Source organism: Sparus aurata, chromosome 14 (genome assembly GCF_900880675.1).
Source record: "Sparus aurata chromosome 14, fSpaAur1.1, whole genome shotgun sequence".
Taxonomy (NCBI): domain Eukaryota; kingdom Metazoa; phylum Chordata; class Actinopteri; order Spariformes; family Sparidae; genus Sparus; species Sparus aurata.
In genome coordinates, this window is record NC_044200.1 from 20,651,079 (window position 1) to 20,678,417 (window position 27,339).

Here is a 27,339-nt window from a genome sequence, read left to right on the forward strand (position 1 = left end):
GTAACTTGTAATATTGTCAAAACAGTACAAAATCTTCCTCTGAATTGACTCAAATAAAGTAAAAAGTAGCTCATAACTGTACTTCAGCACAGGGCCTGAGTAAATGTACTTCGTTACTTGTCTCCCTCCCTCCCTGGCAGCTCTGCACTGAACTGGAATGTTCCTTTAAGTCAGAGAAAAATGTGGAGGAGAGGCGGAGCTGCTGCTGTCACTACACCACCTCTCCGTGTCTCCGGCTCCTTAGAAATAGATGTGCGGGGCAGAGCGGAGCGGGCAGCAGGCTCAGTGCGGGGAAATGAAACACGCTGCGGGTCCCGAAGCAGCAGGAGCAGCAGCAGCGGCAGGAGCAGACGAGCTGAGCAGACCCTCCTCCTCCTCCTCCTCCTCCACCTCCTCTACTCTTCCTCTCCTCTCTCAGCGGGACATCACGCACCGTCCGGGATCATGTTGTTTCTCCATGAGTTATTATCGCCTTGTTGGATCGCAGCTGAGTGAAAGAGAAAGTCCACACTGGATTTGAACCTGCGCACTTGTCTCGCCGTGGATGAGATCTCTGCACGCTTCGTTTTCTTCATCATCATCATCTTCATCATCATCATCAACATCATCTCACATATATATTTCGGATTATTCCTGCCACAAGGAGATATGCTGGCTCTACTTGTGATCATCGGCCTGGCCGTGCTGTCAGATGCAGGTTAGTGTTGGTTTTTTATTCGTGAAACATCCTGTTGTCAGAGTTCTTGTCACTGGGGCAACAATGTGCTGGGAGGAGGCGCAGCAATACAGAACTCGCCTTAATTTTTAGGCAATTTAATCTCTCGTCTTAAAGCGATTCTGATGTGGATTTCGGACATATGAGCCCACATTTATTAAAAGCTTGGAGTTAATCCAGATTTTTAAAGTAGATTATATAACTACTGTATTCATTTTAACCCCTGGTAGACAAAGAACAGGAGGGGACATGTCTGAGCCCCATTGTTGTTAAATTAGGCAGATTTAGATGGAAGTCTTGAATTGAAAACATGCTAGTGAAGATTTTTGTCTTATATTTACGTTTAGATGAAACGTTTAATAATTAGGTTTATTGAAGGTCCTGTAAAATCAAGTATAGTTCAATTTAACATAATTTACTCAATTATTTCTTATCTTACATCCTAGTAATCAGAAACATGGGAGAACAATATACAATCTAAAGGTTTAAGTCTGACCTTCCCACCTACAGGCAGTTATGTAATTCAACATAAACCCCAGTCTAACACCAAACGTGCTTTCAGAAAAGGTTCCCCAGTGCTGAACTTAATTAACTCAGCATCTAAATGATTAATATGAGTCTGTCTGTGCAGTCTGTCATGGAAAAACAACAGAAAGTTCCAGGTTTGAGATTATAAATCCACCCTGGAAGATGACACTGTGGCCCTCGGGAGGGTTGCAGAGCGTCTGGGAGGCGTCTGAGCTGCTGCTCATCCTCCCCGAGCTGCCAAACATTATCTATGTATCTATCTATAAGTCCACGCTGGCTGCAGTCTGCAGCAGGCAGGTGCACAATGCCTCTATTATCCTTTTTGCATAACATTTCCGATCGAGGTAAATCACTTGACTTGTGTACACACACTCACTCACACTGAGTCACTCTAAATCTCAGCTCGCCCACTCAGGAAAACACTGAATTCAGGAAAATGGGCAAAATCCCAACAAAACCTCCAAATGTGTTTAGGAAGCAATTTTTTTTTATTTCGAGGGTCAAAGTCTAGCTTTTTATGTCACTAACAAGACATTTTTATTGCTTTATATGGTCAATTATTAGACATATGTTACAAAAGGATCAGTTTGGATGGGGAGAGTTTTATGTAGTGTTCTTCTGTTGTGTTTTTTGTTTGCATATGGACTTTAAAAAAAAAAGGTTGATTGTTTTGACAAAAAATGTTCAGTTTTTGCCTTTTACTGAGGCTTATTCCTCTTCATCATCATCCTACCAAAGAAATAGTCCAGGTGAGGCTGTTATTCTTCTTGCGCGTGAATTTTTTTTAGGTTTCCTTCCTCCTGTGTGACATTAAACTGAATATTTTAGGGTTGTGAACAAAACAAGACATTTGAGGATGTCGTCTCACATTAATTGAAATTCTTTGAGGCATTCTGACCTTTTTATAAACAGATCAACCAAATAATTAATCGAGAATATTAACAACCGATTAATCGACAATGAAAATGGCTTAATTTGCTATTTAGATGGTTCAATGTTGTGTTTAAGTTGAACAAATGTGGACAGATGCCTCTAGTGGAGTGTGGTTTGGGTGAACTGACCCTTTAATCTCAGGTATAGTGAGTGCCACACCTTGTCACACACACCTGACACACATGCTTTCACACTTTTTTTCTAGTTTTCTCTAGAAAGCTGTTATGTCACCATATTGACTCAGTGAACTGTTCTTCTCCTCCTGTGTGCTGCACCAGGTGTGTCGGCGGAGGTGTTTCGTGCAGGTGTGGCCCCTCGCTGTGAGAGCCGAGCCTGCAACCCTCGCATGGGTAACCTGGCCCTGGGTCGCCGCGTCCTGACGCAGACCGTCTGCGGCAACAACGGCACCGAGCTCTACTGCTCCTACTCGGACCCCAACGCCAACCTGGCCTGCAGCGCCGCCAAGTGCGCCAAATGCAACGCCGGCCTCCCTCTCCTGTCCCACCTGGCCGGGGCCATGTCCGACTCCTCCTTCCGCCACCCCAACACCTGGTGGCAGTCGGCCGAGGGGGTGGAGTCTGAGATGGTGCAGCTGGACCTCGAGGCCGAGTTCTACTTCACGCATCTCATCTTGGTGTTCCGCTCGCCAAGGCCTGCCGCCATGACGCTGGAGCGGTCGCAGGACTTCGGGAGAACGTGGAAGATGTTGCAGTACTACGCCTCCAACTGCAGCGCCGCCTTCAGGCTGGAGGAGGGAAAGGCGGGAGCGGGGCGGGACGGGGCCGCCTGCACCTCCAAATACTCGGGGGCTTATCCCTGCAACCGTGGAGAGGTGAGGAGGGAGCATTTAGTGTTTTAAGTCTATTTTTATGCTTCAAGTTGATTTTTCTTCCATTTCACACATGTGACTGTACTGATTCTGTGTTCAGGTTGTCGCAAACTTGCTCTTGATGGCCTCCAGCTTAATGAGATGGATAAATGTTAAAGGGATATTCCGGTGTAAATTTAATCCATGGTCTAAATCACTGTGAAACTGTGTTAGACTCCCTCTTGAGAGATCAAGTTAGCAGACTGCTAATTTACGGAGTTTTATCAACCTCAGAAACGACCACACGACAACAATACACTGCAGTAAATGGATCCAAATATAAACCGCCACCAAAAAGCCACAAATAATGCTCAGAACAGCACCAAACTTCAGCAGCAGTACAAATAGGATCTCAGCACATAGTCCTGGGCATCTAACCTCCGCTAGCTTAGCTGGATTTCTATTGGGAAGCTAAAAACAGATTTCAACTCTCCTCCATCAGCTTCCGGGTCGGGGAAGTCCCGACGCGACGATTACCGAGTGCGGTTAGAAATGCTCAATTCCGTTCTTTTCACTGTCCGCTCTCGATAATAACTGTTATAAACTGGCAGGTAAGACACATATGAACTTTGATTGCTTTTCCATGGAGTCATAATCATACATTTTCATCCATGAGCCGCGGAACTCTACTGCACTCGGTAATCGACTCGTCGGGACTTCCCGTCAACAGGAAGCTGCTGCAGAAGAGTGGTAAATTTAGTCAGCTTTTCAGTAGAAATCCAGCTAAGCTAGCGGAGGGTAGATGCCCCGGACTATGTGCTGAGACCCTATTTGTACTGTTGCTGAAGTTTGGTGCTGTTTTGAGCATTATTTGTGGCTTTTTGGTGGCGGTTTATATTTGGATCCATTTACTGCAGTGTATTGTTGTCGTGCGGTCGTTTCTGAGGTTGATAAAACTCCGTAAATTAGTGGTCTGCTAACTTGATCTCTCGAGAGGGAGTCTAACACAGTTTCACAGTGTGTTAGACCATGGATTAAATTTACACCGGAATATCCCTTTAAGTAATAGTTATAGATAAGTGTTTTTGCTGGTATGAAGTAAATCTTAGTCGTCTTCTTCCACTATAAGGTCACACAGGTGCCCTCAAGTGCAAGAGGCCAAACTATCTGAATTGAATAATATATATTCAAACAGGAAAATACAATTAGAGAAATCTCAGGAGCAGCAAAGAAGAAAAAAAAAGAGGCTGAAATGTAAGTTTGGGTTTCACTGTCAGGCATAAACGGTGAAATCATATCACTGTCTCTCCCCCGGAGCTCGGATCACTTTGCCTTTTTTACTCTTTACAATTCATGACTTCTTGCCAGAAGTGCCTGAGGCGATCAGATTTGTATCAAGTCTTGGTTGAATTCCCACCATTTCTCCCGGTCCAAACACTGTCAGAAAGCAGGTTAACGCAGGTGGAAGCGAGGGCGGACACACACCTGCAGTGAAACGCCGGAGGGGGGCTGACAGAAAGTTTCCTGCCTTTTTTTTTTTTTCTTCTTCTTACTCTGTGAATGAACTCCTAACAATACCACATAAAACACATCATGTATGACAAGTAGACGCTGCCGCAGTGAGATCCAGCTCCAAACAAGCGGTTTATCTACAGCGCACCCTCGTCCTGCTGGAACAAATTCAGCCCTCTCTGCTGTGAAGTCACGCAACATGCGAGAGTCATATGGCGTCGTTAGCACGCTGGGCAGAATGAAAGAGCCAGGTGGGGGGAAGCTCTGAGAATGTGTGTGTGCGTGTGTGCATGAGTGAGGATTTAATAGGCGTACTTTGACTGTAGCACGAGAGGGCTTCCTGAAGTCCATTGATGTTTAATTGAAGCAGTGTGTGTCGGGAGCTGCTCGGCAGATGTGTGTGTGTGTGTGGAGGCGCATGCCGAGCGTGGTGCTGCTTCTGGACCCCCTGGCGTGACTCTCATGTGTAACGTGTGTTTACGTCCTCTTTGACTGACTGCTACGACTCCCTCCGAGTACTCCTCCCAGGTGTTACGAGCCGATTCTGCCTCCGCGTATCGTAAATCTTTCTGGATGTGCTCCTGCGATTCCTTCGCACGCTCGCGTTTTCGAGAAAGAAGCTGAGAAATTGGCCCTTTGTGGATTTATTCCATGATTCCTCTCCTCGCTGTGTCTCTTCAACGTGTGCTGTACTCGCTGCAGCTCAGCCACCTGTGCTCGAAGCGCGACCTTCGCCCTTTAACCCCCTCAACCGTTTGACCCGGAGGTTAAAAGAGGTCAAGTAGCGCTCTGACGGACCAGCTGCTGCTGCCGCTCAGCTGTTAACACCGTTTCTGCCTCTGTGTGTTTGTGTTATGATTGTATCACATCACCTGTAATGACAGTTGCGTGCCTGTGGCTGCTGCAAGGTGATAAAAACAAAGCGCTGAGCCGTGCAGTACGGATGAGTCTCGCTTCTTCTGTTTCTTGTACAAATATGAAAAGAATGGAACAATTATTACGTTCTCCAGACGTATATCTGTCATGCAATTTAGTTTCAAGGTCAATTTAATGATTATGTGCCTTTTGAAATATCTTTTTTACCAAACATTGCTGACAAAAGGTTTAATTACTGGCTGCTTTCCGGCGCTTCCCCGCATCATGTGGCGTTCATCAATGGATGGAGTTTGCTCAGCTGTCATGGCGGATGAATAGAAAGTTGGGTAACGCAATAAGTGTTGGTTAACGTACAAGTTTTCAACACAGAACATTGTTATGATGTAATGAGTTTGTCTGTAGTGAGCACCTTACAAATTGTTGCAGACCTGGTGTTTGTTTTTGCGACAGTGGTGTCGCACAGTTTCTACATAATGTTGCTTTAATTACATCCACCGAGGAGGTTATGTTTTCTTACCCGTGTCTTTTGGTGTTGGTTGTTTTGTCAGCAGGATGACATAAAAAGTTTGACATAAAGGAGTTTGTTTTTTTTCCTCAGAGTATGATGCATGGATCCTGAATAAAAAAATCTCAGGAGGAAGTAATTACGTTAAAGCCTTCAGAAGTATTACCTTCCACTACGTCAGAGTAAGTCAAAAACACGACTGCTGCGACAACATGTACTGCTGTATTAAAGCAGGGTAAATAAGAGGTATCACCTGACCGATAACTTGACTTAAAGTTTATCTGCGTGCACGTGTGTGATCGCTGCTGGCTCCGGTTAAAAAGATTTGAAGGTTTCGGGGGCTTGAACTGTGGCTGGGAGCGATTACAGCAGGTCTTCTCAGCTTTCTGCCTCTCCTGTTTCCCCCCGCTAACATGAAAGCGTGTCGTCTCATGCGCTGAAAGCTTTTGGTGTTCACCTGTAATGTGGGGAAAAGGTGGCGTGTGTGTGTGTGAGTGTGAGTGTGTGTGAGTGTGTTGAGCATGCAGGGCTCCTTGTCTTATTTATGAGGTCAGCCGGGCTGGAAGAATGTGAGTGTTTGTTGTAGAGACTGACCTCCTTAGGGAAGAGAGGGAGGCAGACTGGCCTACACACACACACACACACACACATTCTCTTTTCCACTGTTCCTCGAGCGCGCACACACACACACACACACACACACACACACACTTGTCCGTGCCCTTCCAGATAAACTCATACAGTCGGCTCTCCGTCTGTCTGCTGGGAAGGAAGTGCCGTAGCTCTGATGGATGTTGGTACCGTTGGCTAGACACCCATCCCCCCTCTCTGTTTCCCTCTCCGTCTTTCTCCTTCCATCAATGCCCATTGTGCCTGTTTACCAGATTACAGTCCACTGTGCTTTGATGGAATTACTGCCTGTTAAAGCCAGACTTACTTTATTTTGCAGTCTGAAGTGGACTCATGGCCCACAGTGAACCCACTGCCACAGGACTCCGAGACAAAACAAAAACCTGGCTGTGATTCATTACGTGTTATTGACTGCAGGTGTAAAACGTTTTCATCTACTGTATGTACACTCCAAGACCCCTCAATAACCAACAGAGGTGGTTTCTAATAGCAGGTGTGTTTCATTCTCCTACTGTGAGTACAGTTAAAGGTTCCCTGCTGAGTTTTCCTGGAAACAAACATCGGTGTAAGCATTTACAGTCAGCGTGTCGTCTTCTCGTCTTCTCCCAGAGGTCCAACAGACCCGATGAGTGCATTTCCTGTCTCATGAAACATCTGCAAAGTGTTTTGAAAAAACAATATTTTAAAACCCGGGATCGTGAGTCATCGTTTGCCGTCCAGCAAGTATTCTTTTAAGTTTTTTTGTGTGCAGCCACCAAAAGTTGCAGGTCCGTTAAAAAGTGTAAAATCGCAGGAGTATGTGCCGCGTGCTCGTTCGAGCTCACGCACATCCATTTGAATGCTCGTAATGTTTAAGTAAACGTGGGTTGATTGTCAAAACGTTGCTCCATAGCGCCGCTAGTGGTCAACGACTTCACAGGGTGCCTTTAAAGGACAATGCACACAGAAAACAGTTCTGGCGTACGTGACTTTTTCTCTGGCATCTCCACGAACGGTTGTCACACAAATCTCCATTTGTTTATATGCCTGTGCTTGTTTGATCAAGGCCTTTGTTTCGCTTTGGGGTTTCTGGTTTAGCGTTTCACGTTTAATAGACTCTGCAGGGTAAAATAAAAACCATGAATCAATAAATGAAACTAGGCTGTGCAGTAAATTTCCTGGTGAGGACAGTTTGGTAGACCACTGTCCTTATTGTCCGCTGGTTCTCACGACATTGACGGTCAGACTTCGGTTGGAGAGTCTCTGTGGGTTGAGCAGACTGGATGCTGATTTAGCACCGCTTACATGTTGCTTTGTTTTCAGCTCTGGTTTGGGTTACGACCAGCAGCAGACTCGGGATGTTTGAGGAGCAAAAGTTTAAAGAGAGTGGTTATATATTTATAGTGAAGAGAGGGCACTTCATCAGGTGCATCCAAGAGTATTGGAGTAATATCCAAGCCCAATAAAACAACTTCACACTCTCTGAAGGCAGAACTAACTAACTAACTAGCATGTATACCTTCATAATGTATATTTAAGGTTCTCAGAAGAATTGAAGTAAGGCTGCATCCAACCACAAAAGTTTTACAGACAATTAAAAGGTATTATTTTAATGTCAAAATGAGAAATTAACTCTGACAGTGTCCTCTTTTAGCGAAACTCATTTGCTTGGTGTTTTAAAACCTGCTACTTACGTCGTATTAACATAAACGTGGGTCTCATCAGCATATCAGCGAATACTAACTTTTTTTCCAAAAGAGAAACTAAGACCGTGTTGTAAAAGCTCCAAGATGGCCTCCTTCTGAATGTATGTTGTGTGAAGAAACCCTCGACGCTGATGTTTGTGTGCATGCCAGCGTGGTTGTGTGTGCGAGCCGGTGTTGCTGTGGTGTCACCGGGCTGTCGCGGGCCCTTTGTGCCGCCCTGAGTTATGTGAAGCTGCATCTCCGTCCCCGTCTTTGTCTGGCCCTGCTCTCCGTGCTCTCCCGCGGACCGGCGCCCCCTCGTCCTATTTGTCGTGTTCTCTTAATTGTGGACCACAATGCCGTGACCCCGCGACCTTTTCCAACAACAGGGAAATTAATAGTGCTCCTCCCATCGCACTCTCGGCCAGCCATCCAGCCAATGAGGGAGCAGCATGGGGGCTTTTTACTCGCGTCTCCAACCAAAAGCTTTCGGCTAAAGAAAACACACACTCGCACACACAAACACACACACTACTCATCCCATGATATCAATGACAGCCAGTGACAACAACACACACTTTGTGGAGGGACACACTGCAAACACACACATTTCTTTCACGGCGAGAGTTGGAGCAGACAGCAACTTTTTTCACCCCGGCAACAGCAGCGGTGTTGGTTGCCAGTGGCAGCGGTCGGCATGGCGATGGCAGCCCGTAAAGGGGATCTTCGATTTGAAGGATGTCCAGGGACCAGACAGAGTAGAGAGGGGAGAGAGAGAGAGATTGGGGGGGGGGAGGCAGAGGGAGAACTCATTTAAGGACACCCAGCAGCCTCGTCGTCACGCGAGGACGTGGTCGGTGACGGCGGAGCGCAAGGTCAAAGTTTGGAGCGCAGATAAAACCAAAACAAACCCCCATTAACATGACAGACGCGGTGACATGAGCGGCGTCAATGAAACGGCTTGTGTCACTTAATAAACCCGTCTAATCCCTCTAAATCATGAAGTGGGGGCCGCTAGAGAGAACAGCGTCTTCTCGTGCACCATTCAGAATTTTATTAACCTTTTTCAGTAATTAAAGTCATAAAGCAAAGAGGGAGAAACCATAAATACCCGGGCCCAACAAGTTAATGAGTTTTTGCTGTTTGTTCATCCTTAAAAGGATGAAAGTAAACCTGCATCCAATACTTACGCCTCGTTCCCACACAGTTTTGCATCTTATAGTCGTTATATTAAACGCAGATACATTAATTAGTTTACGAATGGATAGAACCACCACAAACATGGGAGGGAAGCTAATTTACTTTTTTAGATCCGCAGCATATTTTACACACTCATACACCAGCCACTTTTCATCATCATTTCATTTAGATATTAACAAAAATGTCTAAAAACTAACTACTATCTGTTCTGTAGTTGTAGTTGTGTAATCTCCTGACAAACCAACCAATGAACAGACAAACTCAGTTGGAGGCCAGAGATTTAATTTGTCTAGAAAAATCATTTGTTTCTTTTTTTTTGTGTTACGCGGCTTCAAGGTGGACGAGTCTGGGGACTTGCTACCTCTTAGAACTCCCAAACTTTATGGATTACTTTTAAACTAGCATGTTTCTGCAACTGTTCTGCCAGTTTCTTACTTTGAAATGATTAGTAGGTTAAATTTCTGGGATTATTTGGAAGAAACATACACAGTTTTCAGTTGGAAAGTCAAAGGTAAAGACTACTTACCACTCACCACTCACTTAAACTGAAGTATGGCCCAAAAATGTATTTCTGTCTGTTGTTAGGCCACTTAATTGAATCTTGATGTGATTTTCTGATCAGACTGCATGTTACTGTTGTGTCTTTTGCTGCCTGGAAAGTAGCCGACACGTGTGACAGCAGATCTCCCTCTCTGACTAACAGGTGATCTACCGTACGCTCCCAAAATGGGAGTCCCTGGATCCGTTCGGGGCGGAGGGCCAGCAGCAGCTGAGGGTGACCAACGTCCGAATCCGGCTGCTGAAGCGCCAGGCGTGTCCGTGCCAGGCCAAAGACCTCGCCTCGGCACACGAAGACCTTCCCACCCGACACTTTGCCATCTACGACCTGATCGTGAAGGGAAGCTGCTTCTGTAACGGACACGCCGAGCAGTGTGTTCCTGCGCCGGGGTACCAGCCCATCAGAGACCGGACCAACCACGTGGTGAGAGACGAGTCCTGCATCAAAGATTGTATTTCACGTTTTCTTGAACTCTTTCTGACATGAAAGTTCACCCTTGTCCTTTGGCGTGGCACTCATGCACCACTCTTCCTCTCTCCGCCTTGTTTTGACATCCTGGCATGTCTTTGCATTCCCCATGCACACTTGTTCTGAGGAAATCAAGATTATAAGGCTTGATACTTGCAGACTAAATGACTTGTTCACTTGGTGTTGGCAGTCATCTTAATAACAGACTGAAGGAGGGGTGGAGGGGGATCACCTTTCTCTCTCCTGCTTCCTCCGTTCTTCTGTCTGCTCGGATAAACAGCTGCCTTTCCGCTGATAACAAACCCCAGAGATGTGGATATTGATTCAGCAGAGCGTTAATGGTGGTGTTGATGTGTGTGTGTGTGTGTGTGCGTGTGTGTGTGTTGATGAAGGTGTGATTCAGTGTTTTTCCTGGAGATCAACCGTAAGCGTTTCAGAGCCGGGCTCCTATCACAGCCATCTCCACAAACACAAACGCTGGCTGACTTTGAAGCCTGTTCTGCAATCAGCGAGGCTCGGCAGGGAAAGTGCGAGTCAACACGGAGTTTCCTTTACGATTTATACAAGCAAAGACGTTTAGACAGATAAACAATAGCGCTACATCGATATATACAGTCGTAAAGCTTGACTGATGAGGCTGATAGTGAAAAATCAGATGCAAGTGTTCAGCCGATACTTGTGTATCTACGTAAACAAGCGTTTTTGACACGGATCTCTTGTTTTTAAAGATTTTCTACCATGATATGCATGCCGCAGACATATCTTTTGCAGTCCTATTGGACAATATTGGCCTTATTTGGCATATTTAGTCAGGATACCTGTTTGTTTATTTGATCCTTTAAAGAATCGAACACACGAAACGAAGCCCGTCACAGGTTACGTTTCGTATCAGTCACAAAATGTTCCACGGTTTTGTTAAACGGTTTTGGTTCTAATATCTAAATCATATTTGAAGTACACACATGTGAATATACAGTATTTGGAAAGCTTGTAGGCTCAACATAGTGATAGCATTCTTTTGTTTTCCAGATTAACATTTTGGGGAATAAACTTCTTTAAGCCATGCTAGTTTGCAAATGTTTGCATGCTCACACGCTAAACTAAGATGGTGATGGTCTTGGCTGCCGTCTTCGGTTGCGTTCTCCACGCTTTCATCAAACTCTTATTTCTTAGTGTAGCTGTCATCTGGTTTTGTCTATTTTTCCTGCAGTCCTCATGCAGTGATTCGTGAGCTAAGGTTGCCCCAGTAAACACACCAACCTCTTCCAACCCCCTGTCCCGGTCTGCTGCTGCTCTTCTTCTTTCTTCTCAAAAGCTGATCCTCGGGTCCCTCATGTTGTCCTGCAGATCACCAGGGCCACAGAAATCTCTGTCAGATTCTTTTCTTGTTTTTTGACCGAAAGAAGGCGTCCATCAGTGGAACTCTGACACATTTCCTCACCTTCTCCTCTCGAAAAATGGATGTATTAAGCACAGGGTACCAGGACAATGAATATTTTAAGGCTTTCATCATAGAAAAACAAGCAGAATAAGATGTAGAGTAGGGCGGGTCTTGCAAGAAAACAATTGGGATCCATAATAATGCGCCTCTGTGTTGATATGTCAAATCTTTTTAACTTCTACAACTATATTTTCACTTTCTACTCTATTTTACGTCCTGTTAGTCATAAAGTGTATGAAACAATAACAGGACATGTTGCCTACGTAACTTAACACTCCATGAAAATTGCTTTCTGACAAGCAGCTGAAAAAATCTCACATTTTACAGCGATATGAAACGCAGAGAATGTTTGGTATGGTGCGTGATTGATGAACAAAACGGTTCATGTGTTTTCTTTGCTGGTACCAGCCTTTTCTGTAATGAAGCTGCTGATAGCCGAGTTATTGGACGCAGTCTTTAAATCTTAAAATCTGATTATATTCATGCCAAGAAATTCCGAGTAGCTCTGACGAGTGTTTTCATCAGGATTTCCTTTATTATGAGGGTCGAAAAGCCTCTTTAGATCACAGAGCTGTAAAACCCTCCTCTGCACGCCAGGGTAATAATAATAATAGATCATTTTAATGCTCGCGTGTGCGGCTGACGTCCATTTCTCACAGCAAATATGAGTCCTAAGACCTGAAGTTTGAACAGTAAATCTTTCTGTCCTCACAACATTACCTCAGGTCATAGGCGCGTCGCTCTGCTGTGTGTGCCATGCGGGAGCGTTCGGTAAACACACGGAGGTTATGTAAGTGCCTTTGCCTCCTATCAGCAGTTTGTTTTCGGTGTCTGTTTCGACCCAGAGCCTCTGTTTCTGGCAAAACCCAAACAAGCAGGGCTGCTCAACATGGAAGATGAGGGCAGAGATTACAGATTACTCCGTGAAGGGAAGGGCGTGCGGCGGTGGAAGGTAAAGTAGTAATGCCACGCTGTAGGAATACTCCACTAGAAGTAGAGGTATGCATTTAAAGCAGTACTTAAAGGATAAGTTCACCCAAAAAAAATGTATTCAGTCGTGATCTGCTCACTCCCATGCGGATAGAAAGTAAGGATGAACCAAAAAGATAAATCCACACAGCATGTCTGATGTAATCCAAATCTCAGGAAGCCACGAAATCACGGATTGATCTGAGGAAAAATAGAATCAAAGTCACCGAACTTGGAGATTTTGAATGAAAAGAAAGGGCATGAAACATAGAAAACTGAAAAGAAACAAGTTACTGAAGCTGTCAGGCTGATGTCGTGGAGAAAAAAGTACAATATTTACCTCAGAGATGTAAAAAAAAATGTAGTACTTGAAAATGTACTTAGTTACATTCTGCGTGTGTGTGTGTGTGTGTGCATGTTGGGGCTACGTCATAAATGTGTGTGACCACCCTTTGCACCAAAACAACAGAAAGTGTAGCATTTTTGTCTTCTCAGTACAGTGGGGCTTGTTTGTTTGGTCTGCTGTGTGTTAGGGGTGTGTGCTTAAGCATGCAATGTTTTGTCTGCTTCAAGTGTGTGTGTGTGTGTGGGTGTGTGTGTGGGTATGTGTGTGTGTGTGTGTGTGTGTGCGTGGGCAGTAGTCGGTGGTGAAAGTGGTTCTGATACGTCAAGTCATTACTGACCCCAGACACCGAGTGTAGACGACAAGGACCAGTTTGTTTGTTTGTTGTTGTTGTTGTTTTGTGCTCCTTTGCCCCCACATAACCACATAAGGGTTCTGTGGTTCAGGGTGATTACACTGTCTGTTAGTTAGCTACAAAGCCAACACACACACACGCACACACACACATTCACATAATGACATCCAGTGACAGCTACTGGAGCGTTAGCAGCAATTAGTCCAGTCTGGGTTTGCGCCTCGTTTCCATAATTCTGTAGCTCTATTACTCTCTTTCTTTTCATTTCTTTCACTTGAATTTAAGTAATTAAAGGGCCACTCCTCCAATTTTACACAGAAATGTCTGTTAAGAGGAGTCTAAATGCTACTTTGTGTGTTAAAACTGTTATGTAAGGTTTTTAGAGCGGTCTGGAGAACGTTCTCGAGTCTGAGAAGAATTGATTCTCGAAAAAACCCGTCTCTTGTGCAATAGTGCAACACTTGAGTGATCAGATCTTTACGTTATTTCAGTCACAAGATATGGTACATATAGTGTAACATGCTGTCTCTCCTTATTATTGGTATTTGCTGTAACTTGTTGGTCAATGTGGAAGAGGTTTTCTGTAAAAGAAAATTAAATTTAGCATAACGGCATCGTGTTGAAGAAGACTTGAAACTGGCGATTGAGGCCATAAACTGGTTAGGATACTGTTTACTGAGGTAACCAATCAAGTGAGATGTAGGGTAATTTTTTCATAAGCTTATATACAATTTGACTTTTTATGGAACCAGTGGAGTTGCCCCCTGCTGACCATTAGAAAGAATACAGGTTGAAGACACTAAGAAATGAAACACAGGTGTGCACAGAAAAAGGGCAGACAAGAGACAAAGACAGGAAGTGAAAAGTAAAACATGACACACAAAGAGAGGCTTTCAACATAAAACAGGAAATCCCAAAACTAAAACTAAGAACCGGGATAGTTTCAGCTCTTACAGATTACGCACAGCGTCCGTTGAGCCTGTACCAGTGTGCAGAAGAAAGCATTCATAAACTCATGAACGATAGGTTAGTTAGCTTAGTTAGTCGGCTCATGGTTTCTGGGAGAAACGCTGCTGTTGAGCTATTCAAACACATTTCTTTGGCGCTTTGAGCATCACAAGCCGAGCGGCGTCTAGTTCTGTTTCACTGAATAAAAGGCAGACATCTCTACGGCCTCATCTCTCAAAAACTTGGCAACTCCATGGATACAGATATGCATTTTCATTCCTTTTTAAAGAGCCGTTGGCAGCTTCCAGAAGTGTTTCCATCAGCACTCAGCGTTGCGTATCGGTCCTCCTCTGCTGTGTCCTCTGTATGGCTGAGCTTACATGGTTGCGTGTGTGCAGCTCTCAGTGTGTATATGTGTTAATTGTCCCGTATCACGATATGGTAAACATGTGAAATGGGATGAAATACCAGCTGCCTGGACCTGAGCCAGCTGCTGCTGTTGGCCATTTCTTCTTCTTCTTCTTCTTCTATATCCTCTTCCTCTTCTTCTTCTATATCCTCTTCCTCTTCTTCTTCTATATCCTCTTCTTCTTCTTCTATATCCTCTTCCTGTTCCTCTTCTTCTTCTTCTTTATCCTCTTCCTCTTCTTCTTCTTCTTCTAAATCCTCTTCCTGTTCCTCTTCTTCTTCTATATCCTCTTCTTCTTCTTCTATATCCTCTTCCTCTTCTTCACCTTCTTCTTCTTCTATATCCTCGTCCTCTTCCTCTTCTATATCCTCTTCTTCTTTGTTCTTCTATATCCTCTTCTTCTTCTTGTTCTTCTATATCCTCTTCCTCTTCCTCTTCTATATCCTCTTCTTCTTGTTCTTCTATATCCTCTTCTTCTTGTTCTTCTATATCCTCTTCCTCTTCCTCTTCTATATCCTCTTCTTCTTGTTCTTCTATATCCTCTTCTTCTTGTTCTTCTATATCCTCTTCTTCTTGTTCTTCTATATCCTCTTCCTCTTCTATATCCTCTTCCTGTTCCTCTTCTTCTTCTATATCCTCTTCTTCTTCTTCTATATCCTCTTCCTCTTCTTCACCTTCTTCTTCTTCTATATCCTCTTCCTCTTCCTCTTCTATATCCTCTTCTTCTTGTTCTTCTATATCCTCTTCTTCTTGTTCTTCTATATCCTCTTCTTCTTGTTCTTCTATATCCTCTTCCTCTTCCTCTTCTATATCCTCTTCTTCTTGTTCTTCTATATCCTCTTCTTCTCGTTCTTCTATATCCTCTTCTTCTTCTTCTTCTTTCTTCTTCTATATCCTCTTCCTCTTCCTCTTCTTCTTCTTCTTCTACTTCTTCTTCTTCTATATCCTCTTCCTCTTCCTCTTCTATATCCTCATCTTCTTCTTCTTCTATATCCTCTTCCTCTTCCTCTTCTATATCCTCATCTTCTTCTTCTTCTATATCCTCTTCTTCTTCTCCTTCTCCTTCTCCTACTATATCTTCTTCTTCTATATCCCTTTCTTCTTCTTCCTCTGCTTTTGCTCCTACTACATCTTCTTCTTCTCCTAAATAAAGTTACTTGGAAGTCAAAAAAAGTCTTCTTCTAATCCTTCTATTTCTCCTTCTTTCTCCTTCTCCTTCTCCTACTATATCTTCTTCTTCTTCTTCTTCCTTCCTGTCCATTTCTTTTCTTCCTGTGCCTGTCCTCTGTTTCCACTCTCTCACTCATCTTCATTAATAACTTCTTCTTCATTTTTCGATATGTGTCATTAGGTCTCCTGCCTCCTGTTCGCCTGGACCTCTCATTTAAGCAATTGCTCCCCTTATTAGTGTGATTGAGCTGCTGTAAAATCAGTCATGTGTGTTCACCTCCACATTGTCGGGCTGATCCGGGGTCAGTTCAGGCAGGGGGGAACATGTTGCTTCAGGCTCCATTCTATAGCATGTGGCTGTGTTTAACTGTAAACTCAGTACAGTGTGTTCGTGTGAGAATCTGAGCCAATCGGGAGGTAGTGACACATCAGACACCGTGGGAAACAAACGCAAGAATTAGTGAGTGTGTATTTTCCAGTTTCTGTGGCAGTGTGTGTCTACCTCTGAAATCATTGTATAATCGTGTGTGTGTGTGTGTGTGTGTGTGTGTGTGTGTGTGTGTGTCCTACATTACAGTTGCACGGTGTAACGCAAACAAATAAAGAGCTTCCTCAGATGCCTTGCCCCCCTCCCCTCCCCTCCTTCAATCATTATCCAGCATGCATGGCATTCCAGCTCACAGGAATGACAAGGAGATTGTTATTGTGCTCTCAGCGCTGCATACTTGCACTCTTCTCACACACACACACACCCGTAAACACACACACACACACACACACACACACAGGCTTTTCAGACCGGAGGCCCGTTCTTGTTTCCAGTGATGAAGCCAAACAATCAATCTCCATTCACTAATTTCAGGCAAGGGAGTACGAGAGAGAGAGAGAGAGAGTGATGGGGTGAGAGGAAGTTGGGATATCAGAGGAGGAAAGAAAGAAACCAGAGAAGAAGAACTGGAGATAAATCCAAAGAACAGGCTCGTCCTCACGTGGAAACTTCCCTCTCCATCACACTGACCTCTTTGTTCCTCCCATCCTTCCTTCTCTACCTCTTTCTCTTCTTGTTGCTAATGAGCTCCTTCTCTCCTCCTCTCTCTCTCAGGTTCATGGGAAGTGTGTGTGCAGACACAACACTGCAGGTGATCACTGCGAGCGCTGCGCTCCGCTGTACAACGACCGGCCCTGGCAGCCCGCTGACGGACTGACGGGGGCTCCACACGAATGTCGGAGTGAGTCGAACAAACGCAGTCGCACATTTTTTCCACCACAGGAGCCTGAAGGGGAAAGTTTGGGCCTTTGGAGGTGGGGTTGTATGAGGTTTCTCTCTGTCAAAGGATGGTTTGGTTTTATTCTGACAGACACACTAGACGCCAGAATAATCATTCACCATCATGACACCAAAAAAAAACTTAAAGATCGACCTCAGTTTAAGTGTATGCTATAGTTAGAATATTTCCCTTTCTTTACCTTGATGTCAAACAGCCATTTCTCCAAAGCCATCAGACTTCATTGACAAAACCACAAATTTTACTTAACACAACGCAGGAGTTGCTGGTTTGCCGCTGCATCGATCGGTTAGTTTGTTTGTGTCGTTTGTGTGACTTCGGTGAATCTGAGCCAATTCTGTAAAACGCCAAAGTCGGACAATAAAGCAAACAAACTAAACGAGCAGTCAGAGGCAGAACGGCAACTCCAGAATTCTGTGAGGCAAAATGACTGTTTCTGTCAATGGAGTCTGGTGCTTGAAGGAGCAATAGTTAGGAGCTTCAGTTTCAAGTCAGAAAACGCTGCCTGACTGCACGATAAATGGCAAATACATTCTAAATATAGCATACAGTTAAACTAATATTTACTTTTTTAGGTGACGGTGGCTTTAATGTGTTTTGATGCTCTATTACTTAGCTTCCTACAACAGCGCTCCGGCTTCTTCTCCAAGCTCGGGGTGTGCCGACCACCACCTACTGTCAATAACACACTGACTATGGACAGGTACATGTTATAACCCCACCTCCAGTGTTGTAGTCAAAACCACCTCAGTCAAGACTTAGACCAGAGTGTATCGAGATGGAGACAAGACAAAGACGAGTGCAAGTCACATTCCAGAGTCCTCTTTGTCTGAGATCGAGACAAGACCAAATACTACAACACTTTAAAAAAGAAAAAGAAGAACTATCTCTTAAACAGTTAATGAAATGTACAGACCTGCTTTCATAACACTCGACAGTTCCCTGAGACACATGTTGGCCCTTCTCAGGATCAAGTTCCAGATGGTTTCAGGTGGTGCCAGCAGTGCTGTTGATGATGATAAGTCAATCAGATGCCGTGTCACATAGCAACAAGAGCAACGAGAACAAACAGCCAAACAGTAACAACTGTTTATGACTGCAAGTGCAAACACAGCCGCTATAAAACACATGTTGGACAAATCATGAGATCTGAGCCCTGATGGGGATTTGGGGGAGAATTTGGGTGCAACAAACGGTAAACACCTGCAGATGGGAAGATTAAGTACAGAATATAAGGTCGTAACAAGACTCAGACCCTCAACAAGCTTCTACTTCCTGTGTCAAGTTTGTAAAAAGCAGCTATGATGTTAGAGAAAGCTAACAGTCAGTTGTTTATGACGTTGTTCCTGAAACATATACAAGAGGCTTAAATAAACTTGTATCGCAGGTCATGTGTGATATAAACATTTCATAGATCTTTCAACCAAAAAAAGGTGGTCACTTCATGGAGGACAGCAGCTATAAAAATGTGTCAGAAGGGCCGAAAGAAGAAGAGAGTGAAGAATCATGTGATGTGAAAATACAGCCTATAGATATTGTGGAGAAAATGTGGAAATGTGAACTCTTCAGAGCCACCTCACAGGCAGACTCTACTCAGAAAGTGTTTGGTGGAATATTCCTTTAAAGAGTTCAGTTAAAGTCATGCCAGTATGATCTGTACAGTTCCTCCACTCTGCTCGTCTTCGTCGCTGATGTGTTCATTTCCTCCCTCTCGCTCCAGAGTGCAAGTGTAACGGACACGCTCAGAGCTGCCATTTTGATTGGACGGCGTGGCGCGAGTCGGGCCAGCGCAGCGGAGGCGTGTGCGACTGTCTCCACAACACCGAAGGACGCCAGTGTCAGAAATGTAAAGCCGGCTTCTACAGAGACCCTCAGCAACCGCAGACCGCCCCCGACTCCTGCAAACGTAAGATTCACAAACACCAAATATGTCTTAGTAAACTGTGGTGATGGTTTGTTATTGGCATCATCTGGTTATAAGGAGTCAATTTAAAGGTGCCAGACTACTAAAAGCTAATTAAAAAAGTTAGTTTTTTGGAAATTTGTGATAGTTTTAGCTTTAAAAAACTCTTAAATCCAGGTTGAATAATGTAAAAGCAGACTTCTGGCTTTTTTACTCATGAAGTCTGTCTTTTTCTTACATTTTAAGAGTGAATACAACAAACAACCTAATTTACAACATGTCCTCCTTAAACTTCAAAAGTTATTTTGTTTCATATTCTGACTGTGAACAAGTAAGGTTTTGTTTCATAGTAAAACACCTCATGATACACCAGCGTTGTCAGTGATAATTTAATGTCAAGAAATATTTGAATGTCGTTGTTTTTGTATTAGAATAGAGAAAAAAGGTTTAGTAGTCGTACCCGTACAAGAGTATGTTAAACCTTCCAACTAATATCTGATATTTTCACTATAACATATCCTCAGGAAACGGGCGTCGCTCTTGTAAATATAAGCTTTTCTTTTTCATGTATACTTTTTTGGCAAACTGACACCAGTAAAACCCACAACCGCGACATGTAGTACACATTGTAAAATGACATGACGCCTCGTTAATCATACCAGTGTTGACAAAACCTTGCTGGCGTGAATCACAACATTAACCTCACACACACGCCACACTGGCACGGCGCGCTCGTTCCCTCGAGGAATGCTGAGGACTGAGATCGCAAGCCGGGACGTGCTGGATAGCGTTGATTTCTGATGGGCACCTGGCTCGCTTTGTGTGTGTGTGTGTGTGTGAGAGCGAGAGAGAGACAGCAGACGGCCGACGCTACATCCACCGTTTACACCATAGTTAATCATCAGATGAGGACATTCCTTCGTCTTGACTCAAAGCTCCACACACAACCCCTGCATGTCCATCTCGGCTTGTTTTGCCATTTTTCACGTGTGACTCAGAGCTCGTGTAGCTTCGGGGTAATCATTGGTAGTTGTTGTAAATGTGTGAGGGTCCTCTATATGTGTGTGTTTGTGTGTGTGTGTGGGTTAAGAAGCAGCGTTCTGCCCTCCGGCGTTGAGACGCGTCTTAAGTAAACACGCGATAGTCATCCATAACCGCAGAGCAGTGGCTACATTCTCCCTCAGATTATCTGTCAGATTTGACCCAGTGAGCGCCGTCCTGCAGGTATGTCGGACTCGCACATGATTCCTACAGTATGAGTGTGTTTGTGTTCGCGTAGGCATTGAATTCAAAACAACTGTCAAATTGTACCAGACCATTCAAAAACATGTGGAGGGGAGAACGTGTTGGCTATCAGCCCAATTGTATAGCTCAGTGTGTCCTGGAAATGTAATCTGATTATGATATTAAGAGATTTGTTACAGCAGAACTAGAATTTTAGATAAATAAAGAAACAAAAACATACACGAATTGACAATACAAACATTATAATAACTAGTGGTAGAATAAATAAATAAGAATAAAACTACTACAGCCATGCGAGCAGTTTCTGTGAGGCAGTTCTATTAGCGAAATGCTAACATCAGCAGGCTAACGTGCTCACAGTGACAACATGCTAACATGCTAATGTTTAGCAGGTGTTATATTTACCATGTCCATCATCTTAGTTCAGCGTCTTAGCTAACATTTTCTAATAAGCACTAAGCAAAGTCCAGCTGTGACTGATTAGATGTGTAGGTATTTTCCCTTTACTCGGTCATAAATCAACATATTGGACATAAACGAAACAGAAAGAAGTGAATGTTTGAACCAATTTTCATGGCAGTTGATTGAATATTTTTTCGAGAGGCTGCCTCCTCGCTGCGCTGCCACCCAGCCTGTCCGCTCTACCTAAAGAGCCCAGAGACACTGCATTGTGTTGGTGTGTTTACTGGGGCAACCACAGCTGCATCAGCTCCACCACTGGCTGATTTAAAAAAAAATCCCCCCTCGAGAAAACCACAAGCACAGCCGCTGAACATACAGCTAAGAAATACTAGCTTGGTCGCAACTGTACACACTGTGCTCCACATTCTGTGTATCATAACATATCGGTCTCTTATCTGTATTAATATCACACAGATGTTCTCATGAGCCACAATGAATTGATTGTTTTGCGAGTTATTGAGCAAGATACCGTGACATCACCTCCACTTCAGAAACCCCCTCAGAGGAAAACTGAGATGCAGAAGGAGGCGAGCGCACTTAACACTAGCCAACTTGTTTATACATGGCACCACTGGCCTGTCCTACACATGTTGGCCCAGTTTTTTAAAATTATGACAGAAATTCCTCTACAGTATTTGTAACAGTGGTCCTTTCTCCGTCTCTCTGTCAGCTAAGGAGTCCTTGGCCTGAAATATGTAGAAGACCTCTGCTTTGGGTTCTTGTTTTACCCCATAAATCTATAACCTTGTCACACTCATTGAGCATGTACGCCAGACTGTTATGACAGTAAGAGGCCTAAATCACTTTCTCGGAGTCGAGCCATTCTGCTCCATCAGCACCGATCTTATCAGGATCTCATCGATGATGAATTTGACTTCTTTTGGAGCAAAGGTTTGCCAACATGCCTCACGGTTTAGGCGTGCTGGCATCACTGATAAGGGCAAAGAAATTCAACGCAGCAGATTTTTTTAAAACAGACGTTATGCGGCTCTGATTTCAGCGATCGCCCGAGGTGAAAATCTCACCTGTTGGGTAACTGTGGAGGCTGAAGGGCTAATGAATCCTCCCTGACAGCTGATTGATAGAAACAAGGAGCGATGGAAAGCTCGGAGAACCCCTGAGACGAAGGTACAGGTTGTGAAATCCCGCTGTAGCCCTCGCTGACAATGGAGGAATTTCCCTCCGTCGTGAGGAACATTTTTTTCATACCAAGCTCCGAGGGGCCCGGGAAAGAAAACACTCTTGTCAAGCTCATACACACTAAACTCTTTAGCGTGGGGGGGGGGGGGGAGTTACAGTGTGTGTGTATGTGTGTGTGTGTGTGTGTGTGTGTGTGTGTGTGTGTGTGTGTAGTTTGTTGTCTGCACAGGTTGCTCGGGCAGGTGTCTTGTCATGTCTCAGCTCATGAAGTTTTCATTGTCTGCGCTGCTGCAGCTGTCAGCTATCTTAGATACACACACACACACACATTTACACACAGGAGTCCTTGTGTGTTGACCCCTTCAAGTGCTCATAAATTCTCACGCAGATATGTAAACACACACACACACGCACCAAACACATCGTCACACATGTTCCAGCTCTACGTGGAACAGAGGTGGTGCTGTAATCTCGTTAATTATTAACGTGCGGAGGCTGCTCGCGAAACAATAGTGTTGATGCGTGTACACACACACACACACACACACACAGTCACACACAATACACACAATGCTTCTTCGCATCTGTATCAAGGTCTCGTGTCATAATAGCCGTTTTATATGTCAAGTATGTGTGATTCTTTTGTCTTCTCGCATTCATGTTCGCATCTGTAAAGCCTATAAATGTGATATCTTTATTATTTTATTGATATTGCGCCGTTTTGTCTCGCGATAAGATTTATCTTATCTTTGTTGTACCTGGTGATTCACCCAATAAACCGTCTGGTTTTGAGTTCAGGACGGTTGATACGTCTTTCTGAGGCGTCGTTCTCGCAGGCTGAGGACAAGAATGTGCATCATTCGCAGTTTGAGAAGTCGAATGTCGGAAACGTCATGAAATGTCATTCCTGCTCCCTTTTTTACTGACGAAATTCACACAAAGAAACACTTCTTTCAAATATTTTTAGAGTTTTTCAGAGGAACCTATAAGCCCCTATAAGACACACTCACCTAACAAATGACACATTTATCTCATATTATTTCAATAAATCCTAACAGGCAAATCTTCGGAAATTCAGGCCGATTTCTTGACTGACTACAAGCGAAAACACTTGTAGTCATTGTCTTTTTAACAAAATTTTAACTGTCATTTTTTGCAGTGTTTATTTTAATCAGTTGATTAATCTGTTATTAAAAACATTCATGTTTGATATTCATGTTATAACACAGCAAAAAGAAGCAAATCTTCATATTTGAGTAGCAACAAACTATTAATGTTTTTCTTTACGGCGCCTTGAATTACATCATTTTAAGATTTGAAAGTTGATGTTTGTCGTAAAGATCGTAAATTAACGTCGGTTCTCTGTTGCAAAAACACCTGCAGAGCAGATGCTGGGTGGTGCTGGCTCAGGCTTGTGAGAGCCGACCAATCAGAGCAGACGCTGCTTTCCAGGGGGCGGGATCGTTCAGACAGAGGGCGAATAGAGGTGCTGCAGCAACGGACGGCACGAGAAAATAACATGTTTTCTATTAAACACCCAAAATAAAAGCGTGGCCCTAAAACTGAGCCTACATATGTGACCTTTTAAAAGAAAATGTGTTTGTGAGAGTTCGTATGGGATAAAAAAAAACAAACAAACAATCAAACCATTTAAGAGAAAGTCACATCGGACCATCCAGTGTAAAGGTCTTTTAAACCGACCTGTAAAGTCTCATTTATTACCAGACTTAAGTATGTCATCCTTCATCAGTTGTTCCATTTGTCTGTCTGGTATTGTTGCAGGAGTTTGTAATACAAAGGCTTCTCTCTTTTTCTTATCACACACACACACACACACACACACACACACACACCCTCCCTCACGTCCCCTCTAATTGTGTGCTGATAGGGTGTTCTTTAAACAACCTCCAAAAACAATATACTCGCACTCACACCCACATGTTTCCACTGGCGGTCTGAGAAAACGACTGTCTGCCGTCTCTCTGCCGTTATCGCCGCTGAGACCCGGGAGCCTTACGGGAGGAGGTGTCAGGCCTCCCCCATAAATCTGTCCCTATCTCGGGGTCAGACGGGGAGGGAGCTCGTGGTGAAGGGAGAGACAGAAGACGAGGAGAGGGGAACAAAGCGGGGGGGGCGTTGTCTGGGGCCATTTCTCTGCTGTTTAATGATGCTTGAAGCTCGACTGGCAGTAAATGACTCTTAACTACTGACTGTACATACGGAGGCCACTCTCCCTGCACTCTCACCTCCACAGAACGTCAGATCATAGCTGTGGTTCAGGAGATTGTGCTGAGAGTCTCCGTGCCTCCGTCTGCTCCGCTAACACAGAGTTAACAGTAGCTAACACTACATCTAAACTCTCTGCGTCTTTCCCTCCTAGCGTGCAGCTGCCACCCTCTGGGCTCGATGCCCTTCCACCTGGCTGACGGCTCCCTCTGCGACCCCTCCAACGGGAACTGCATCTGTAAACCTGGAGTGGGTGGAGCCCACTGCGACAGGTGCATGGTGGGATACTGGGGCTTCCATGAATACGGCTGCCGTCCGTGTGACTGCGCGGGAGACTGCGATCCTTTTACAGGAGACTGCATGTTTGGGTGAGTACAAACACTTCTCCAGCCCGGGTACCACTACCAATACCTGATCAATTTGACATTTGATTAGATTAGATTCTAGTTTTTCATTTCCGTGTGTGTGTGTGTGTGTGTGTGTTTGTGTGTGTGTGTGCAGCTCTGATCTGGACCTGTACAACTTGGAGGGAAACTCCAGCGAGCCGGTGAGGATCTTCAGAGCAGACGAGCTCTTCTCCGCCCTCCACTACTCAGGTGAGGCTGACAGTGTGTGTGTGTGTGTGTGTTTGTGCGTGTGTGTGTGTGTGTGTGTGTCTGTTATTCATCCTCTTCCACAGTCCAGTGACCAAGCAGTAATGGTTAAGTAATGAAAGTCTTGATAGGGCCTTAGAAGGACACGGAACAAAGATGGTGTGTGTGTGTGTGTGTGTGTGTGTGTGTGTGTGTGTGTGTGTGTGTGTGTGTGTGGTGTGTGTGTGTGTGTGTGTGTGTGTGTGGTGGACAGTTTCCAAGTGTCCTTTCTCTTGAGACCCCCCACCGCCGCCGCCACCTCCACCGCCATGTAACTGCAGCTTTCATAGGCACATTCCTCACTGGACACACACACACTGTGCTTGCATTCTTAGGACGCCATGCACAGACCACACGCACACACACACACACACACACACACACACACACACACACACACAGCATCAGTTACGTTACAAATATTAATTTGTGCCTGTGTGTGTGTGTGTGTGTGTCTCCTGCAGAGAAGTGTGAGTGCAAAGAACAAGCCCTGACCAACAGCAAACTCTTCTGCACCATGAATTATGCGTACGGTAAGAAAACATACACATCAGCTGGATGTTTGTATTTGTCCTGTTTGACAATCAAAGGATCTTTTTGGTCTCTAACATGTGAAATTTCATTGCCGAATTTACAAAAAGACTCCAAGTAATTAAGAATGTGTCATTGAAAGTGTCTAACGGAGCTTTTAACGTTTCTCCTGACTCAGAAACTCTTAAATTAAGCATTTTTCTAAGGGAGTCTGGGGACTTTCTCCACCCGTGACAAAGAATCTGCCTACAGTGGTTACTGCTTACTGTATTTGTAAAATTTAACATCAACAAAAGTCTGCTAACACTTGATCCCACATGTCCAGACACAGACATGTACACTGAAAGTCTTGTTACATCTTTTGTCTCTGCCTGTCACGCAGTGCTGAAAGTGAAAGTGCTGTCGGCCCACGATAAGGGCTCCCACGCCGAGGTGGAGGTCAAAGTTCAGAAGGTGCTCAGTCAGAACACAAAGGTGAAGATACAGCGGGGTCGGGTCACGCTTTACCCCGAGTCCTGGACCGCACGGGGCTGCACCTGCCCCATCCTCAACCCAGGTCAGACTCACACTCTCCCATGAGTTTCTCTTCCAATACAGTCAGGGACGGAGAATTTTACAGACTAATGAATTATAAATACCCTCAAACATTGATATCATGTTGTCAGTTGAAGCATTAAGCGTCCCCCACCTTTACCGTCCTTCCTCAGGGGTGGAGTACATCGTGGCGGGCCACTCGGACCGTAAGCAGGGCCGCCTCCTGGTCAACATGAAGAGCTTCGTCAAGCCCTGGAAAGCCAGTTTGGGGCGCAAAGTCCTCTCGCTACTCAAGAAAGACTGCAACTGGTAGACGGAGCATCAGAGCGCTGGAGGACAGACGGACACACGGACAGACGAGACTGTAGATTTGCGTCTTCTTGTCCTCCAGTCGTGGAATATTGATCCGCAGCCGCCTCGGAGCTGATTTTTGGGGCTGAACTGAGCTGACTGAAAAAAAAGAAAACCCTGAATTTGTGGCGGACTCCGCCAGATAAAAAGCACATGGGATGTTATTTTATTCTCCTGTGTGGGATTTCTTCTGCAAGAAATGAGGAATTCAGCGCTGTGGCCAAGTGCTTTTCTATTCTGAGTGATGCCCTCTGGACCCACTGACGTACATTCACACACACACACGCACACACACACACACACACACACACAGAATCTCTTCCTCTGCAGCACTTTAGCCTAAGATGGACTGAGGGAATATGGACACACAAAGAGAGGAAGACTTAACACACACACACTACATGACCCGCCTGACATGGGCTGTGGATGGAGCACGTCCATTCCCCTACACACACACCCACACACACACACACACACACAGGCAGCAGTGTGTATGTATGTGTGTGTGTGTGTGTATGTGCTGCAGAGCACCCAGAGTGACGCTGAACAAGCCATACAAGCCACTACAGGTGGTTAAACCTTAGCCAGTCCAGGTGTGCCTGTGTTGAAATCAGAGTGAATGGGATTTTACCCCGAACGTGAATGTTTATGCCTGTTTTTGCAAATGTGTGTGTCAGTGTGTGTGTGTGTGTGCGAGAGAGTGGTTTGAATGCAGCGGTGTGTAAGGAGCACAGTCCAGACTCAGTCCAGCTCTTTTCTGTAGGTTTTTTATGTACGTACACTTTTCAAAACAAACAGCCGTTCCAGCGTTTATGATTATGTATTTTGATTCATCTCATATTACACTGCTACATTCAGAACGTATTCCTTCCTTCGTGCTCTTGTACAGTATTATTTGTATATATCTATATAAATATTATTGTTCATCTTTCTCCCTCTCTGTTCCAATTGTTTTTGTATGTGGTAATATTAAAGGATAATTCCAGTTTATTACAA

At 44.5% G+C, this 27,339-nt stretch overlaps 1 protein-coding gene across 1 annotated transcript; it reads left to right on the top strand.

The window, feature by feature from the left end:
• Positions 1 to 163: 163 nt before the first annotated feature.
• ntn4 (netrin 4) lies at positions 164 to 27,339 on the top strand. The gene is made up of 10 exons (XM_030439420.1): positions 164 to 697; positions 2,455 to 3,008; positions 10,075 to 10,353; positions 17,136 to 17,262; positions 19,040 to 19,225; positions 24,450 to 24,663; positions 24,797 to 24,891; positions 25,392 to 25,460; positions 25,841 to 26,014; positions 26,166 to 27,339. The coding sequence occupies exons 1-10, from the start codon at positions 649 to 651 to the stop codon at positions 26,303 to 26,305; spliced, it is 1,887 nt and encodes a 628-aa protein (XP_030295280.1). The 5' UTR covers positions 164 to 648; the 3' UTR covers positions 26,306 to 27,339.